Here is an 18,674-nt window from a genome sequence, read left to right as displayed (position 1 = left end):
ACAGTCAGGATTCCCAACTGGTCACCCACGTTAGTACTAACTGACCGGCATGTGGCTTAAGTACGGCTGAGCGAACGGGAAGCCCTGTTCTCCACATCCTATGGTTGATTGCGATTGGTTATTGACAAATGTATCTGATATACCTCGAAATAGCACGTATTCTATTATTCTGCCCCTGTGACGGGCCTATGCCCAACGGTCTCGAGACTTCAAACTAATTTTGTGAGCGGGAAGAGCAGCCTCGCATATTTTCGAGTCGCTGATCCAATGTCTTTTCAGAGCCTTCACCGTTCTCTTTATGATGCTTGCTGCGTTGTCATGTGTGAAGCCCCTGGCGACGCTGACCGATCTAATTCAGGGACCTTAGCGATGAAGCCCATGTGCTTTGTTCGCAGCCAGCACCGACATTGTGTTCGACACATATTTGTCCCTGTGGTCTGCTTGAACAGTGAGCACTGTGTAGTGGACGACGAAGCGTCGGGAAGAAAAAGATAGAACCGGTATTCCAGCCTATTGTCCGCGGGAGTGGTTACTTGCATCATCGAGATGCTGTTGTTCACCCGTCGTCGATTTATTCAGCCAGCTTGTCACTTGCACCGCCGCTCAAACCGACGTTTGCACGCCATTGCCCGTCCTCGTCAAGCACATCCAGACACTTCACCCCTCACATCGTTCTCGATGGCAGTCAGCATGGCTTCAGACACATCCGCTCAGCAGCAACGCGATCAAGAGCGGAGTGACCGTTGTCCTGTATATACCAGGTACAGCTCGATGGCAAATTTCTTCAACGAAAAGCGAAAGAAACTCCTCGAACCGACCTTCCCTGCGACTTTCAAACTCCACCATCGCATCATCCCAGAGTCACGAGGTGAACGAATCTGGCCTCCTCCATCTAGTCCGCCCCCTGCTCCTGGCTCACCTGAAAGAATCTGTTGCAGCGAAGAAGAAAACAATAGATAAGAAACTCCTCACCGTGCACAATCCCAAGTGGTAGCTGGCGAAACGCTAACTTATAGATATGTGGAGCAAGCAGGCCGCGATCTGGCGGCAGGCTAAGGGATACAGGAGGGAGTATAAAAGGGCCAGGTACAAGATTTTGGCACTGGCAAGGAAGTACGAACTGAATAAAGTGTACAAATAACAGCGGAGAAGGGCGGTTGATGGCGAAAGGGCCGCTGGAAAGAGCCAAGCGCGGGCCTTGTGGAAGAGCAGGGAGCTGCCAAAGACAGACCCGGCGGAGAGAACGACAAAGAGACCGGCATTAGCCAAGAATAAGCCGTTTGATGACCCAACTAATGCGTGAAAGGATGCATGATGTCTTCCAGTTATGAACAAAGGGAGAAAGGGCACTAGATGGCTTCGGAGCAGTCGATCCGGGGTACTTTGTCCGCCGGCTTCAGTACCCCACATCTATTCCACCGGAGCGCGACATAGGACGCCAGCCCCACCAGGCTGACTCTGAATAGGGGGCCAAGCATACTAGATAGAGCAGCTAGGTAACCCACTCAGAACCACTTGCTCTCCACGAAAAACCCCGAGGCTTCCTCGGCGCCTTGATACTCTTAACGGAGCGTATCAAGTGGAATTGCAAGGGCCCTCCGCACCTCAAACAGGTAAGCCTGCCTGCACTTAACGGAATGATCGCCACCAAGTCTCTGGGGGAGTCAAGCTAGCCTTGGCTAGCCAAGCTGTGGATGCTATTCCAATTGCAATCCCCACGTTGCATTCGCCAAGGGACCGATCCAAGACCGATCCCAAATACAAGACAGGGTCGGCAGTTGGGATCTGCGAACCCCAGCAATAGGACCATTGGGTCTTCTGGTAAAGAATGGGCCCGGTTCCAGAATGCCTCGTGGTCTGAGCCCCGGTGGTGCTGGTCGGTCCCTGCTCCTGAAAGCGGGATGGAGTCATCAAGTCGGTCGACAGCACACCCAAGTCCCAAAGGCTGCATGGCAATGCCCTGGTCGCACGTCAGGCTCATAACCGCGCCAGTTCCTGGGAAGTAGCCTCATGTTTACTCTTCCTCCTCCTCCCAGCACTTTTTTTTGCTTTTGTTTGTGATCGTTTCGTCAGAAACCGAAGAGTCAATTCAAAATGGCTGAGAAGCTGAAAACCCAAAGGATTGAATACGGCGGCGACGAGAAAGAGATTGGTATACGAACAACTGGCGATGCCGATGCCAGCGATGTTCTACGCACAGTCGACGCCGGCTACGCCGCGGACCAAGTCGAACCTCACTACGACCAGAAGGAAGTACAACGGATCTTGAGAAAAGTCGACTATCGTCTTATTCCACTCCTTGGTGTTTTGTATCTGTGAGTCCAATGACGTTTTTGCGATGCTAGTATATTGTGGCCCTAACAAAAGTGCTAGTCTCGCCTACCTTGACCGAAGCAACATTGGCAATGCCAAGATCGCTGGCATGTACGAAGACCTCGACCTCTACGGGATGCGCTACAATACCGCGTTGACGGTGTTCTTCGTGCCATATGCTCTGTTCGAGGTATGGGATCCAGTCACAAACCAGCTGCCATGTACGTTGCAATTATACTGAAACAAAGTCAGGTTCCTTCCAACATTGTCCTCAAGATGCTTCGTCCATCGATCTGGATCTCCATCCTGTGCTTCCTATGGGGTCTCGTCATGACCTTGATGGGAATTGTTACCAGCTATGAGGGCCTCGTTACGGCTCGCTTCTTCCTCGGGGTAACGGAAGCGGGATTCTTTCCTGCTGCGACTTACCGTGAGTCACCCTTTGCCTGCAGATGCGAAGCTGAACTCGAGCCTCTGACGGGTTGGCTGCTCAAAGCGCGCTGATATTGAAAGCTCAATTGATCCGCTAACTTTGACTTTTGCTTCAGTGCTCACGATCTGGTATCGACGCTACGAGATCCAACGTCGCATGGCCGTCTTCTACGCGGCGGCCTCTCTGTCGGGAGCATTCTCAGGCCTCCTCGCCTTCGCGATTGAGAAGATGGACGGCATCGCGGGGCTCGCGGGCTGGAAGTGGATCTTCATCCTCGAGGGACTGGCGCCGATCGCCGTCTCCTTCACGCTGTATTTCCTCCTGCCCGACAAGCCGGAGACGGCGCGGTTCCTGACCAAGGAAGAGCGCGAGTTCATCGTCAATCGGATCGCCCTGCACACGGGTTCCGGCCAAGGTAGGGTCACCAACGTCGACAAGATGAGCTGGTCGTACATCAAGGCCGGGTTTGCGGACTGGCGGATCTGGTGCGCTGTCATCCCGTTCTGGGCGTGCAGTATCGGCACCTACGGCTTCACGGCGACCGTGCCCTCGGTTATCAAGCAAATGGGCTACAGTTCTGCGAATGCACAGCTCATGACCATCCCCATCTACGTGGTTGGAATGATAGCGACGGTGATTGTGGCCTTCTGGGCCGACTACGTCCATCAGCGGACTCCATTCATCATGGGCGGATTCGCCGTTGGAGTCGCCGGGTTCATCGCCCAGTTGGCCATCCCACATCCGAAATATTCGGGGGTGGCCTACTTCTTCCTCTTCCTCGTGGCTGTCGGACTATATTGTCCATTCACCTGTATCGTGACTTTGATCGCCAACAATCTCGCGCCATCTTCCAAGCGCGCGGTCGGTGAGTTGCACTTGAACCTGTTTCTTTCTTGCAAGATCTTGCTTTTCAAACCAACCCTAAGCCTTACTGTCACCCCCAGCCCCACACCAAGAGCCCTTCCGAACACGCAGTGGCGAAGCTAACAGACATCTCCCTAACAGGCATGGCCCTGCTCATCAGCGTCGGCAATATGGGCGGCATCTGCGGCAGCAACATCTACTTCTCTGCGCAGGCGCCGAAATACCCAACGGGCTTCGGCGTCAGCCTGGGCATCTGCGCGTTGGGAATCGTCGCTGCGTTCATCCTCCGCGTCGCGTACCAACGCGAGAACAAGCTCAGGGACGACCTGCTGGCCCGAGAGGGCGAGGAGGCCATCAAAGCGAAGTACACCGAGCAGGAGTTGCTGGACATGGGCGACAAGAGCCCGTTTTATCGGTACACTCTATGAAAGAGGAAAAGAGAGGTCCAAGTCCAATGACGACGATGATGATGAAGGTGACGAGGACGAGGACGAGGACGAGGACGATGAGGATGATAGCGAGGAGACGGAACCCGCTGTTCGGGGGATGAGATTCGGAGAGTTGAGACTTTGAGATTGATTTGACACACAGACACAGCCACACATGTACGCACGTTCGCTGCCGGATCTCTTCCAAAAAAAATCAAAATTGTTCCAGCCACACCAGTACCTACTCTAGATGTACCTAGCTACGTATGTATGTACATGAACGGGATTTAACAACCCTGATGTAATTCCTTCTGCGGTATGAGATTGCTTGGTTGGCTGATCAGTAGCGCGTGAAGAAAAATCAGGAAGAACACGAAGAGGACGACGGCGACGACGACGAGGACGAAAGAAGATCAAAGTGGTTCAAGGGCGAATATATATATAGTCGGCCTGTGTACCTGACCTAGCACCAACTGCCCAACTCTGCCCCGGACTACCGAAATGGGTGGTGCAAGGGGGCAGGGCAGCCTTCCCCAGGTATGCATGGGTGTACGCATGTATGTATATGTACCTAGGCTAGTCAGTTAGTGAGTGAGCTAGCCAACCAGCTATTTGGACCCATTCATCATAGATACAAGTATGTGCTCCGTACAAGCATGCACAGTCGATCTCGTCGGCCCCGGCGGCGGCTACGCCAGGGGGTTGGTTCCCTACATGATCTAATACATACCATATGTTACATTACCCATGCACCTATCAGGTACCGAGCGAGCTAATGCACGAGACATGTATGTAGCTGGCCCCCGGTTGACGCAGCCTCCGTCTTCCTGCGTCTTCTGCATCTTCTGCTCCGATCTCGCATGCGGTGCACGGTATCGGTGTCAGCCAGCCTTACCGGCCGGGCATACGCCGCGGAAGAGGGGGCCCAGGGCTGGTGTGTGTATGTAAGAGCATGGGGCTCGGGCGGCGGTGGGGGGGGATCGACGCCACTAGAGAAAGACAAAAGGAGTTCAAAAACAAAAGTGTCGTTGACTATTATTAACTTAGTCACTCACTCATTCACTCTCTCTTTTCGCTCTTTCGTGGAAAAAACTGGGAAGAAATGGCAGAGAAAAGCAGGAAACAAAGAGGGAGGGTTGTTCAAAGGCTCTTGGATGATCAAATGGTACCAGAAAACAATCTACATAGCCAGGACCAACCACGACACTTCGGTCAGTCAGCTGCATTCCGATCCCACGTCTCCAGTCAACTTTTGTGCCTATATTGCATGCACTTGTGCGCTCCCCTGTTCAACCTCGCTATGGAAAATCCACCGGTGCTGCGAGCATTGAAAGCGGATAAAGCTCGAAGAGAAAAGAAGTCCATCATTATGCTTGTGCGAGCCGGGTTGGAGAAAGATTGCGCTTCCTCTTCCTGCTCGTGGCGGCGCCCGGTTCGGTTTCATGAGAACAGGTAAGCGACAGCTGGAGCCAACAAGGTGCCCACAAGAGACCACTCCAACGTTATAACGCCAAAGCTGGAAGATGCGGCATTGCTTGTGGACTGGGCCGAGGCGCCTGTGCTGGTCGTCATTGTCGCGGCGGTTGTGGTGGTGGCGGCGGTGGTGGGGGCGGAGTTGGTTGCAGGCGAGGAGGATCCAGAGGCGCTGGAGCTAGAGGAAGACGCCGAGCTTGAAGAGCTGGAACTGGAACTGGCGCCAGCATTATCCACGTTGGCGACGATGACGCCCCCGAAGACGCTGGACGGGATTTGGCCCGATTGGCCGCTGGCGGCCTTTTGGTAGGCGGCAAGAGTGTTGCCGTTAGACCTGTTCAGGGGTTAGCGGGAGCAGTTCAACACCGTTACGAAAGTGTAGTATTCTCTTACGGTGGGTTAATCACCATGGCCATTCCTGCAGCGCAATGCCCGACTTGGCCACAATACAGCCATATCGCGTCGGTGGTGTTCACTCTCATGGAGAACATGGTGCTCGCCTGGCCCGAGTTCGAGTTGATGGTGCCAGAGTTGATAGCATTCCCCGAGACAGGCTGGCATGGAGTGTCGAAAGGCGATTGCGTGACAGTGTGGTCACCCGGGTAGAAGTGGAAGTTGACGGTGTCGCCGACGGCGGCGTGGACGGTGTCGGGAGAATACGTAAAGCCATTCTGGCCAACGTTGACGTCAAACGTCGCTGCCGATGCTAGAGCACCAAGGGAGATGAGGACGTAGCTGCGCATCATGTTGGATGGGGAAGAGAATGAGTTATTGGCGTTTCACGTAGAGTAGGAAAAGGCTTCGTATGGGTGACGGTTGAAGTCAGGGACAGACCGAGCCTGGAGGTGTCGGGATATATAACCTGGCTGGCCATGCTCCATCGTCCGGCAACGTGCGGCTGCTTCTCAAAATGCCCAGTGTAGTTATCGCCATGCAGGTAGAGGGAGTTTGTCAACCACCATTCTATTTTTGTCCCCGTATCTCTGGAACTCGACGTGTCTTGGATCTGAGAAATAGCTCGGTGGCTAATCAACAACGACGCGCACACACCCCAATCCAGATTGTTCCTACTGAGGCAACATTTATGTTTTTGTCAGGCACCTCCAGGCCAGAGGCCGGTCATCGAAGTCAGTGTGGTTGCGGCCATTGTTTCCTTATGGCGACGTTGTTAGTTCCCCCGCGTTCCGATTACGAGGCGAGAGGCGACGCCTGGTGTTGTGCTCGGTGGGCGCTTGGTGGGCGCTTGGTGAGCGATCCAACCAGCGCTGGTGGCAAGACACCCTCGCAGCGGCCATTCCCCGGATTTCTAGCCTCTTTATGACGACAGCTGCTATTTTCAGCCTTGCTTTTTATTATGTCTGACAGGAGCTGACTGTCCAACGGATGCGCAGGGAGGGACCTGCATGTGGACGACGCTCTGTGCCATTGCCATAAGGGGCTTTGAAAGCACGTGAAGCGGATGCCATAGGGAACCGCTGTTGACGGGTGGGTTTGATACGGGGAACGACACTGTGGTGGTGAAGCCATTTTTCTTTTCTTTTTTGTATTTTTATTGTTAGTAATGACCTTCTTTATGGTCCCTTTGGGGAATTCTACATCTGCCAACCATCTAATTTCTATGGGAGCCCCATACATTTGCTCGGGTCTTGGCATGTCTTTCCCCCGCCCCCCTAAAAATCGATTTCTATGAAGTCCAGCATATTTTCCGCCACCGTCCTCCTACTTCTCTGCCTTTATCAAAACAAACGCCTTCACAATGCAGCACGATTTGACATGTCCCGACGGTGTGCTGGACCGGACGCTGATGAGTGGTGTGATTCCAAGTCTGACCGTCGCGCCCATGGCTTCCAGTTGTTCCGGACTGTGAAAGTTCCTGAACGGATCGCGAGGCTCCATCCAAGAATTGCTGAATAGCTGGCCCATCACGGGGAAGTCAAATTTGTATTCTTCCGAACCAGAAAACATCATCTGGGCGAGTTGATGTGCGTTGATCATTAATTCGTGCAAGTCGTCCCAGTCTCGCGATGTCTTGGTATGCATCATTGGCTTGAGCACCTTCCAGATCTCATTACCGCGACTGCGTGCAATATTGTTGACAAAATTTTGAAAATGGGGGTTCATCTTGAGTTTCTGGATCTGCTCTGCCATGGTGGCAAGGAGCTGGTATTTGACCTGAGCCGGGGTAGCTGGGGCCCCATGTCAGTAAGTTTGAGTGACAAAGTGGGCAAGCATTGAGGACTCACTCTGATACATTTGACTTTTGCAGTTTTCGATGACACGGTCAGCCTCTGGATCGAACCCCGTAAAGCAGTCATGCTTGAGGATGGTCCTGATGATGAACTGGACAATGATCTTGTTGACGAGCATGTAGCGTGTGTATGGTGTCTGCATGAACTGGAACGCCGAAGTGGTGGATGAAGCTCTCATCAGCCTGTCCTTGACCTCTTGTGGCATGGCGTTATCTTTCTGGGTGCTGGGTGTGTTGACGTGGGAGAAAGCATATACTTCCGCCATGTGAATCACATTTCCAAATTTTTGAACGACAGCATCTGAAACCACGAGGTGTGGCCCAAAGACCAGAGCGATGGGGCTGGGGAAAGCAGGCATTTGTGGTTGCTGCTGCAGAGCTGTGCTAGGCATTCCACGAGTGTGCATCCTGGCTGCCGAAGCCGAAGCTGGAGTTCCGCTGCTCGGCCCGGTGGGGGTCGTCTTCATGGTGAAATTGGTATTGTATGATCTTGCTGGCTCAGGAGAACCAAACTCGTTGACATGGCCAGATGGCCGGAATGGAGTCGGCTGTGGATGATGCATTTGCGGTCCTTGTGACTGACTCGTGGGGAGAGCATTGGATCGCCGAGCGCCAGAGTCGTCAAAAGGAGAAGGGGTGCTGCTTGGCTGCTGTGGTTGGGAAGGTGCAGGCATGGCAGGATGAGGCTGTGTGTATGTGATTGCATTTCCGGTGGTGAAAATTGGCGGTGGAGGTGGAGGAGGAGGAAGTGGAAGGTTTGGGTGTGGGCCATACTGTTGGTTACCTCCGAACCGGTTGGGAGTCGGCGTGGCATAGTGTTGTTTCGGGTTGGCAATGGCCTCGCTTTGAGTTTTGATGGTTATCTGCTGTCTTGTGATGGTTTCTCGCAAGCGCTTTATTTCCGCCTCCTGTTCATGCAGCTGCAGTTGCAGCGACATGATCTCCTGGTCTTTGGCACTGCTCTCGACCGCCGACATTGGCGTTGTGGCTCGAATGCGCATGGCATTCTGGAGATCTTGTTGGGTTCTTGAGTAATTGCGTTCAGACTGGCACAGTCTGGTCTGCGCTTGCTCGATGATGGGGGACGTGACAGAGGCCGCAAACGGCGTGTCACGGCCGTAATAACCGGCCATGTTGGTCTGCAGAAGAGACTGGATGAGCAGAGGTCGAATGGGAAGAAGGTGAGATCGATTGGTAAGGGTTGAGGTGAAGAGTGTCAAAAAGTGGACCGCTGGAAAGAAACAGCGAGCCGAAGCGTCAAAAGGCAGAGATTTTGGGCAGCAATGTGCAGTGAAAGTCTCACCGGTCTGTGCACCAAGACTGATATAAGCTCTGCTACTGCCTCAGGACAAGACTGCTGAGGGGGCACTGTGCTGTGGATGGTGACCGTGAGATGATGGTGACGGAACGGTGAAGGTGATGGCTGGAGTGCCAGGCCCATGGCAATGGGGGGAGAGGACGTACCCTGACGGATCAGTGATCAACCTTGTAAAAGGGAAGAAAATTGCTGAGGGGGAAGTCAGTGTGCGCTCTTTTATAACTCTGGACGCCAAGCCGAGCTGGACGACGTGGAAAGCACCCAAACTGCCAGACTGCCGGACCGCTGCTCAAACAACGACTTTTGTTCTGTGGAAGAAGTGCTTTTGATTAACCAATGCCCTGTGATGTGCCTTTGTGCTGGGCCAGAGTTGCAGAAGGACGACAACAACTCCAAAGAGAATACGTCAATGAGCGATGCCAGGAGGAAGAGAGTACAGAACAGTCCAGAGGTGCAAGGAGGTTTAAGTATCCTCACAGGCACGGCACATGCTCAGGCAGCCCAGTGCCAGTGACGACGACTTGTCACTTCACTGACACCGCCAACCACGGCCACCCTTGGCTGGTAACATGGTTGTCCAGGGATGCCGTCGTGCTTGAGGTGCATGCAGAAGCCAAGGCTGATGTGTAAGAGTCCATGACCTGGACATAGGTGAGGCTCCAGCTCCTGGATGATCTGGCGGCAGCAACGGCAATGGAAAACATCGCTCCAAGAGGTGCTCAGGTAATCTTGTCTCGATGAACTGCAATCCAGAATGGAGGGTGAAGTTGACTTTGTCATTGTCGAGGAGGCGAATCCAGCCAGGGCGTATGCCATACGCTCAAGCAACCAGCCCAGCTCTCAGACACCAGCGTTGTGTCACGTTTGTGCATGCGAGAAGACACAGTCTGGTTTTCCTCCTCTTTCACGTTGTCCGGGATGATGTGTGCCCAGAAGGTAAACCAAAGGAACAAAGGACGAGATGACACAAAGACTCAATGGAATGAGTATCTCACTAATTATATGATCTGTCCATGGTGAGTTGAGATTTGCATCCAGAAACAAGTTCTGCGGACATTACCTTTTGATTTTTGAGCATAAATTGCTCTGCCGATAGCTGATAAAGTGAAAGGGGCTGACAAGCACACAACGTTAGCACCGAGGTTATGGCAAGTGGTACAGAAGCAATTTATGCTTCTGTGCCTCGCGTTCTAACATTGTGTGCTTGTCAGCCCCCACAAGGAGGAAAGATAGAGAGAACAGAATGTTGACGTCCACGGCGACGGGATTGAAAGGAGGTGGTAGGTGAAAAGAAGAATGAAAAGGAAAAGGTTTGCAGGTCGGAGAAGAGGTTTTTGTACGCTGACGTGACGGGGTTACGTGGGCTATACCGATTACGGGCGCGATTGACGCTCACCAGCCGCATTAACAAGAGGAAAGAAAGCTTGGAGAGCGCAATAGCGGCCCAGGCATGTGGCTGAGGTGATCGGGGGGGCAAGATGGAGGGAGGAGGCCTCACAGGGGCTCACAGAGGGAGCGAGAGGAGCAATCTGCACGCGGCTAATGAGGGTCATCACTGCGGCCATTGAGCGAGCACAAGTCACAACGATGGTCACTTTGATCTTCTCTGTTGATCCTTGTTCTTTCTGTGGTATCTTTCTTGATCAAACGCTCGGCAAGGGACTCAGTGATATCTATTCCAAGGGCAAGGTCAACCTCTGCTCCCGCTTCTTGACCTCGAGTCAGAGCATTCAGCTGAAGAGAACAAGCCCTCTCCCTCCTCAGCTACTCAGCTGTTACCTCTTGCACAACCTCGCCCTAGAGGTGTATGCTACGCCTTGCTGTGACTTGTTCCTGTCCTTCTTCATCCAGGCCCATCACCATTACGACAGAGAAGACAATGTTTCTATTTGGATACTACACTACAACCAACTGCCACCGCCGGGCCAGGACTCTATGTTTCCCTCTCGATCTTTCTACCTCGATCTTCCTCGTCACGAACACACAGCTCCCATTTGAGGCCAGAGTAGATACTCCCTCTTGATCAAAGCCCAAAGCCTTTCTTCCCATGCCTCAACCTCCTCATTCGTCGTCGGCCCACGCCAGAAACCACCATGCTAGGGTTTGAACAAGGCACAGAAAGGAAGAACAACTCGCACAACAGTTCTGTTCTATGACTGACATCTCACCCACAAAGCAAATCAGAGGCTGGACGGGAGGGACACCAGGGCAGTTGCTATTGGAACCTTGCACAAAAGATCTGATCTTTACAAGAGCGCTCAGCCAAGGGTAAGCCCGTACACCCAATCGTCAGATGCCTTTGCAAAAATACTGACAAGCTTCCACGGGAGTAAGTGATTGACCTTCTCCCCAGTAGAAGCATCAACCATAGGCCCTGAAGTTTCTCCTGCACCTTCCTGGTGGAGAACATCTTGGTTGAGAATGGCCTTCGAAGCAAACGGTTCAAAGAGATGACAGGATAAAAATGGCGAATGTGTGGACCGCCATGCCTGAGATGATTAGGGGGATGAGCCTCTTCACACGGGTACATGACAAGATCAAGAAAGAGAGAGCCTTCAACATGGGTAACGGTCCAGGACCCATTCACACAAGCCCGCTGTAATAATAGCTCGCTGCAGATATTACCGTTAACAGCAGTGTCGAGGTAGAGTCATTCCTCACGCAATATGCTACAAGTCCTGAAAAAGAAGCTTACTGGAATCCATCTAACTGGTAGGCAAAAGAGCCTGTGTTGCTGAAGGACCTCATTCTCCAAGAAGGCAACATGACTGCCAGAGAGGCTTACAGACCCAGGACATCGGCTGGAAATAACAACGACCCGAAGGGCTCTCTCACCTTCTTGATCAAGAAATTGTTGGTCCCCACAAGTCGCCATGACTTAAAGCACGACAGGAATCCGATCGGCGAATCTACCGCGAAGACAAGACCCGATATGGAAGGACGTCGGGTTTTCGCACGCGGACTATTATTTCCTCGCAGTACTAGAGCCAGTATATACCCAGACAAGAACAGCACGAGAAGCTGTAGCCGCAAGGCGAAGGCACAAATTGCTGGAACATGAGCTTTGAGAGGAGTACATGGACCAGGGGATTCCCATGGTGGAAGCAAGAAGGTTCTGCCTTTTGGGCGCTTTCATTCGTGTGAGAACCATACTCCTGACTAATGCGAGACGTTTCCAAGAAGAAAGGGCTTCGGAGTTGCGAAGCATCCGTTGGACAGGTTGGAAAACTTTCCGGTCGGCGATGTACCGCGCACTCGAGATCGATTGTTTCCCCATATCTTGAACGACGTAGATAATAAATGAGATGGCGTCAATCGTGTCAAGCATCCATTCCAGCCTTGGTCGATTAGTGATGGTTTATCCTGTACTAACCGCATTCGTGATGCCTTTAGCATCGGTGCGAGGACCCACCACACCTACACATCCTTTCAACATGGTCATTGCCAAACTAACGACTTGAGTATAATCTAGCCAACTCGCTGCATACCCGACACGAGAGCCGAGCCTGGTTCTGGACCAACTCATAGATAGCTACCTGCCGCGTCTCTATTCCACAAATACCCGAGTGAGATCCAACGCGCCCTCAAGGCAGAGCTCAAGAATAGAATCTACATCCGCGAGTTCGCCGAACTCCCAACATGGTCCGAGAAAACCGTGACCAGCTGAGGTACCTGTAGCTGTGTCTGTGTAGTAGCTATATCTATATGTGCGTATCATATGCCCTGCACCGACGCCGTGGAAAGAAAAGGGCGTCAGTCAGCGCAAGTCTTCCCTCCCGGGCTTGAGATGCGTACATTCGTGTAGAAGACCTCGAAACAAACTCTCCATCCATAAACTATCGCCATTCTAAAAGTTCAGTCTCCACACAATATTCAAGCACGGGTCGCGGATTACGGGTATGGGTTATGGGTTAGGCGGACTGTACCTCGCGTAGCTATCGGATAGAAGCACTTTGCGTCCTGCGTTGAACGCCCATAGATAGATGGCCGGGCCTCGATATCAGAAAGCCATACCCGGCCTTGTCTTTTGTTGCCGACTCTATGTATATACCGAGTACCTAGGTAAGTAGCTGACCTCACCCCTCTGTAGACAATTCACGAGTCCAACCTCCTCCATCTCTGACAGCCGAGGGATCTGGCGCAGTTCTTGCTTGGCACACACATAGGACAGAGCAAGACAGAGGTACATAGATTAATGGTGGGCTGAGATCCCGGCCCGAGATTGCGTGATCCATTGAATGGCTAGGTCCTGTTGTGTGTTATGCATATAGTGGTGTGTTGGTGCTGTGGCGGACCATTAGGGTTGGCTCATGGCTACCCTGTGTTCTGCGGGTCAAAAGGCCTCTTGGGCATTGATGTTCGGCTTGTGCGTGTTGCATAAGATCAAGATTGACACCCCTTGACGGAAGGAGAAGTTCTGCTAGACGCCGAGCTTTTCCCATGGGTTCGTTCGAGAGGCAGAGCGGAACGAGGACATTCATTCAAATCGTCCCGGCCTAAGCTATGGGGTTGTTATCATACTTAGAAAGAAAGAGACACGTCATAGTGGAAGCGAAATCCATTTATTAACAATATGTTTCTGCGGTATGATTTTGTTCTTTCTGGATCTCGCGGTCTCATCCCATGGTTTTTCTGAGATTCATCAAATTGCAAAATTAATCACAAGGCCGACCTACCGAGCAGCAATCCCAGCCTTCCTACTCCAATCCAAATCAAGAACGCAAGACATTCTGCTTTCGAACCGGTTGCTAGAAACGCTCAGCGTGTTTGAACTAATGAGAAAGTCAATAGAATTTCTGTCCAGACCGCAAGGAAGACTCCCGTGCAGTCAAACCTTCCACAGTTTTGAGCCGTAGGGAGTTGGTGAAGCACATTCGTCCGGTCTCTTGGTGCATTCGCCAACGAACGATAGACCTTGAGCCACACACTTCATCCTCAGCCTCCCCCACAAAAGTTTGACGTTGATGAATATGCTCTCCACCTAGGTAGTGGGCTGACTGGCTAAGTCACGTCCATCGTATGCACTTAGGGGGTCGAGGCGAATGATTGAGGGAGAGTTGCTGTGCTGCCACCCAATTTCTCTTCCTCTTCAACCCGTCTGCGGGCGGAACCCGAGATCGGATTGGGAGGCTGAAGGTCAGCAGCTGGGGCGAATCATAGCGCTTTCGTCCTAGAGAACAAACTGCTGTACACGGCGTCAACGACGGGCTGCGCGCTGATCTGCCTACCGCCAAAATAACGCCCGTTCAACCCTTTAATGGCGTTCTCCCCCCCAGAGACGCGCTCGAACTTGAGGTAGATGTCGCCTTGGGTGTTAGGGTCGAGGGCGATGTGCACGACGTGACCGTACTTCTCCTCGCATTCCGCACGCACGTCGTCTTCGAGTTCTTTGATCCAGGAATCGCCTTCTTCCCTGTTTGTATAGCATTAGTACGAGGTACAATGTGAGGGCTGCCAAGAAGAGAAACTTACTCGGTAGGATCAAACATATTGCGAAGCAGAACACATCTGCTTGCCTGGCTGACATTGACAGGAAGTGGCTTGCTTTCCTTTTTGGTGGGCACGGCAGCGCGTTTGGCATCGGTCTCTGCAGATGTGTCATCTGTCCTAGCGAGTTTCCGCATCAATGCATCTCGGCTATAGTTGTTGAAATTCACACCAGCGACATCTGTATCATCCAGTGCACTTGCTCCACCCGTTCCCTTTTCGTTGTCACGGCCGCCTGCACGATCAAATGTGCCGCCAGACCCTCCGGCATGAGCGCCACGGCCACCAGAGCCGGAGAATGCCGAGCCTTGAAAGCCAGGTGGATGTTGGCCTTGGAAGCGTTGCAGGAGGTTGGCGGTCGACTCGGGGGTGAATTTGTCGTTTCCAAGTCCAACTCGGATTGGGCGGCCTGCGAGGTCAAAACCATTCATCTTCTCGAGGGCCTCACGTGCTTGATTCGGGTCACGGAACCTATTCGGCATTAGCAGATGAGGGACCGAGACCCGGGGAGAAGGCTTACTGCACAAAGCCATAACCCCGACTGCGACCCCCCTCGTCCTTCTGCAGTTGTACAAACTCGAGCTCACCAAATGGCTCAAATACGTTCTGTAGATCTTGCTCAGTAATACTGAAGTGGATGTTGCCCACGTAGAGACGATGGAAAGGGATTGTATTATGGTTGCTGCTTGTAGCCTCTGGATTGCGGGCTTGTCGATTCTTTTCTGCTTCAGTGAGTTGTGCAATAATGGGGATGCCGAGGAGTTTCTGTCCGGTCATTTGGATGGCGAGTGGGACGGACTCTTCGTTCTTGAACTCGACATAGCCGACACTGTAGATGCATTAGCATGAGACTGCACCCTGCGGGAGTTGGTAGCTTACCCTTTAGAACGACCGCTGACTCGATCTTTGACAATCTGGGCCTCTGTAACAGGACCCACCTTTTCGAAGAACTGGATCAGCTCCTTGGTACGCAGGCGAGCGGCGAGTTGCTGGACAAATACGGTTCTCCTGTCACGCTCATCCTCAGTAAGTTGTGGCTCGGGAGTCTTGCTCTTGACACGCTTTCTGGGACTTGGCGAGCGACGTCGGTCCCGGTCACGATCGCGTCGGTAGTCATCCTCATCACGCCTGGATCGTCCGCCCGGTCGGTAATAGCGATCGTACTCTGGAGATCGAGAGCGTCTACGCTGGTAGTCATCATCTCGTTTGGAGCGTCTTCTATCGTCATCCCGATCACGGCTGCGGCTTCTCCTCTTGCTGCTTCTGTGACTGCCGTTAGCACTGCCATGGTCGCTTCTTGGGCTCTTCATCTCATCATCACGATCTCGACGGTGGTCTCGGTCTCGGTCCCGGCTTCGATCTCGTTTCTTGCGGTCCTTTTCGCGATCACGAGAGCCATCGCGATGCTTGTCTCTGTCACGGCGATCGGAGCGGTCACTGCGGTGACGGTCATCACTATCGCGGGGAGAGTCTTTGCCTTTGATATCGTTGGTGGCGGTGGAGTCGAGCAACGCCTCGACATCGAGCCCTGACATTTTGAGGAGTAGTTGGTGAAATGCTTGATGAAAGCGTTGATTGACGCAGGATGGAGTAGTTCACTTGGACGTGGTCAGAGTCGGGAATTGGAAGCAGGGCGTGCGCAGGCAAACCCTTGCAATGGCAATGCCCTGAAGCGCTTAACTTGAGAGCCGATTTCAATAGCAGTGGCCTTTGTACTTCACAAGGCGAGCGTGCCCAAGTGCACGGCTGGAAACAACTGAGATTGAACGATGAGAGAGAGGTAGTGATGGTTGTCCGGTTGTGTCAATAATTGGAAAGAAGTTTCTCACTGCCCAGAATTGCAGGCTACACGGGATGAATCTGGGCTTGGCACCAAATGATAAGCAAAACTTGGCCCGTGGTCACGTGCGACTAACCCAGGTCGTGCAACTTTTATAACCGCTGACCCTCGCGCACTCATCCTGAACTTCGCACAGCGTCGATGAGGATCTAAAATTAGCAGCGTTCTAAGTGTTCCCTCTTTGATGCCGTTGCAACTTTCGGCCGCTTTCCTATTCTCTCATTTAACTAGACTCTCTAATTTTACGTCCCCTTCTTCTAATGAAGCATAAATTCCCAATACTGGCCTCCTCGAGCTACGAGCTTTCCTCCTCTTGAATACGGCCTCGCTCGAATAGCGATCCTAATATTACCATCATTCCAGAACCTCCCCCAACCATCTAATAGGGTTCCATTCCTTCTGCTACCGCTATAGGCTAGCTAAGTGAGTATGAATTCACGGCGGTCGAACTGCTCTTTACTCGTGTAGAAGCTAATAATTACTAGAATGGCGCGCGTAGAGAGGCTGACAAGATTGATCACCGACATAAATATGTTTCGAAGATGAAGAAGAACTTAGATGTTGGGGATGGTTCACCAGCAGCTGAAAATAAGTGTATTATCTATGGACAGGTGCAGGTTGACAACAACTTCAAAGCCGGAGAATCGAAATGGGATAACCTGCGTGCCACGTGCTATATACATATAGGCCCATGGTCTTGGTATTCGTGGCATTCATGACAGATTACTCCGCTCGTTGAGAGAGTAAGAGGGAAGCAGGAGCATCTCCTGCTTCGTTTCCACTCCAAAGATATCAATGGTTGGGGGTCGAGTATACCAGCAAGTGAGTATACACCGAGCAAACCTAGATCTGCAGTGTTGCGCCGCTTCTTAAGTCCCCTCTTTGGAGGACTCACGTTTGACAGGGTTAATTCATAATATCCCCCCTCCCCGGGTGGAACGGGGGGGCCGCATAATCTCTCAGCTTGCACTTCCAGCTTTACACATCACAAGATTACTCCAGCTTGGGTGCATAGTTCCTGAAATCGCTGCCCATACGTAGAAGGGATATCGGGGGCTTCGAATCGGATTTTTAAAGCCTGCAAGAGCCCTGGTGAAATGTCAAACGCTCTTGTCAGTGCTTCCAATATCACCGTTGGCGTTGTTGCAGGCGGTCGACGAATTAAGGCGTCGTAGAGGCTGATTTCAAGTTCCATTCCTGAGATCAATGGGTCTCCTTCCAGGAGCGCAGGGGAGACTTTCCTAGATCGTATGCAGATCTCCTCGATCGCCTTCAGTAGGACTCTCGCAGTGTGTTTCTGTCCAACAGAGCGGAAGTCGAGATCAAGCAGAGCCTCGGCCACAAGGGAGTTAATTTTCCCGGCGGCCTGGGCGATCCTGGACGAAACGTGTGCCGGAGACTGGGACCGCGCTTCTGGTTCGTTTATAGAATTGGCCATCTTATCATACCCGTCGAATTCTTGTTGGAACCGCCTCTGTAGTTTTTCGCAAAAGAGCAGAGCTCGAGTCTCCTCGGGTATCCATTTATTGATGAAGGTCCAGCTATGATAGTCGTGGACTCCCCAAGTTAGCATTGTTGCCCGCAAATCTCCGAGAACCGTCCATTCTGAACTCGGTCTTGTGCTTTGTTCATTCGTGATGCGAATGCAAATATCCGAACAATACTCTGACGGGAGATCATTTACATCGAAGGACGAAAGGATATCTCGAACATCTCGCTTTCTTTGGTCTAGGCTGGTCGAGTTGAAATTGGTATCCCGAGGCAACGACCTCTCCGATGATGGTTCTGGCATAATACAAATTAGGACGCTGGAGGATAGAAAGAGATAGATCGACTCACGGTATAAGCAGAGCACTTCTCAGGTGGCCGAGATAAGGGTATTTATGCTATAGGAAAGACAGAGTCAAAGAGAGAGTTATCGAGACAACAATAGTGACCGTGTCGTGAAGGGCAGATACCAAACGCACCATTCAAAGGAGGTTAAGTAACCAATCAGGAAGGAAGGCTAAATATTGGCCAACCAGAGAAAAGTTAAAATAGCCAATTAGAAGAAGGCTGAATATAAACCAACCAGAGAAAGTTTTAAAAAACCAATCAGGAGGAAGGCTGAATATTAACCAACCAGAGAAAGGTTGAATATTAACCAACTAGAGAAAGGTTGAAAAAACCAATCAGGAGGAGGGTTGAATATTAACCAACCAGAGAAAGGTTTTAAAAACCAATCAGGAGGAGGGTTGAATATTAACCAACCAGAGAAAGGTTTTAAAAAC

The 18,674-nt window shown here is 52.0% G+C and overlaps 5 protein-coding genes across 5 annotated transcripts; 1 reads left to right on the top strand and 4 right to left on the bottom strand.

Moving 5' to 3' along the window:
* Positions 1 to 2,094: 2,094 nt before the first annotated feature.
* Positions 2,095 to 4,038, top strand: A1O5_08250 (uncharacterized protein; the record flags this gene model as incomplete). Its single annotated transcript, XM_007748834.1, has 5 exons — positions 2,095 to 2,315; positions 2,374 to 2,503; positions 2,566 to 2,743; positions 2,862 to 3,611; positions 3,752 to 4,038. The coding sequence occupies 5 exons, from the start codon at positions 2,095 to 2,097 to the stop codon at positions 4,036 to 4,038; spliced, it is 1,566 nt and encodes a 521-aa protein (XP_007747024.1).
* A 1,440-nt stretch (positions 4,039 to 5,478) lies between these two features.
* A1O5_08249 (uncharacterized protein) lies at positions 5,479 to 6,257 on the bottom strand (the record flags this gene model as incomplete). The annotated part of the gene is made up of 2 exons (XM_007748833.1): positions 5,479 to 5,845; positions 5,905 to 6,257. 2 exons carry the CDS (start codon positions 6,255 to 6,257, stop codon positions 5,479 to 5,481), a joined length of 720 nt encoding a protein of 239 aa, XP_007747023.1.
* Positions 6,258 to 7,230: 973 nt separating this feature from the next.
* On the bottom strand, positions 7,231 to 8,892 carry A1O5_08248 (uncharacterized protein; the record flags this gene model as incomplete). Its single annotated transcript, XM_007748832.1, has 2 exons — positions 7,231 to 7,697; positions 7,755 to 8,892. 2 exons carry the CDS (start codon positions 8,890 to 8,892, stop codon positions 7,231 to 7,233), a joined length of 1,605 nt encoding a protein of 534 aa, XP_007747022.1.
* A 5,339-nt stretch (positions 8,893 to 14,231) lies between these two features.
* On the bottom strand, positions 14,232 to 16,099 carry A1O5_08247 (uncharacterized protein; the record flags this gene model as incomplete). The annotated part of the gene is made up of 4 exons (XM_007748831.1): positions 14,232 to 14,490; positions 14,550 to 15,035; positions 15,085 to 15,393; positions 15,444 to 16,099. The coding sequence occupies 4 exons, from the start codon at positions 16,097 to 16,099 to the stop codon at positions 14,232 to 14,234; spliced, it is 1,710 nt and encodes a 569-aa protein (XP_007747021.1).
* Positions 16,100 to 17,389: 1,290 nt separating this feature from the next.
* Positions 17,390 to 17,977, bottom strand: A1O5_08246 (uncharacterized protein; the record flags this gene model as incomplete). Its single annotated transcript, XM_007748830.1, has 1 exon — positions 17,390 to 17,977. The coding sequence occupies one exon, from the start codon at positions 17,975 to 17,977 to the stop codon at positions 17,390 to 17,392; it is 588 nt and encodes a 195-aa protein (XP_007747020.1).
* Between the last annotated feature and the right edge of the window lie 697 nt (positions 17,978 to 18,674).

The sequence above is a fragment of the Cladophialophora psammophila genome (genome assembly GCF_000585535.1).
Source record: "Cladophialophora psammophila CBS 110553 chromosome Unknown aczJe-supercont1.13, whole genome shotgun sequence".
Taxonomy (NCBI): domain Eukaryota; kingdom Fungi; phylum Ascomycota; class Eurotiomycetes; order Chaetothyriales; family Herpotrichiellaceae; genus Cladophialophora; species Cladophialophora psammophila.
The sequence above is the reverse complement of the archived record's forward strand: the minus strand, read 5'-3'. Positions and strand labels throughout refer to the sequence as shown.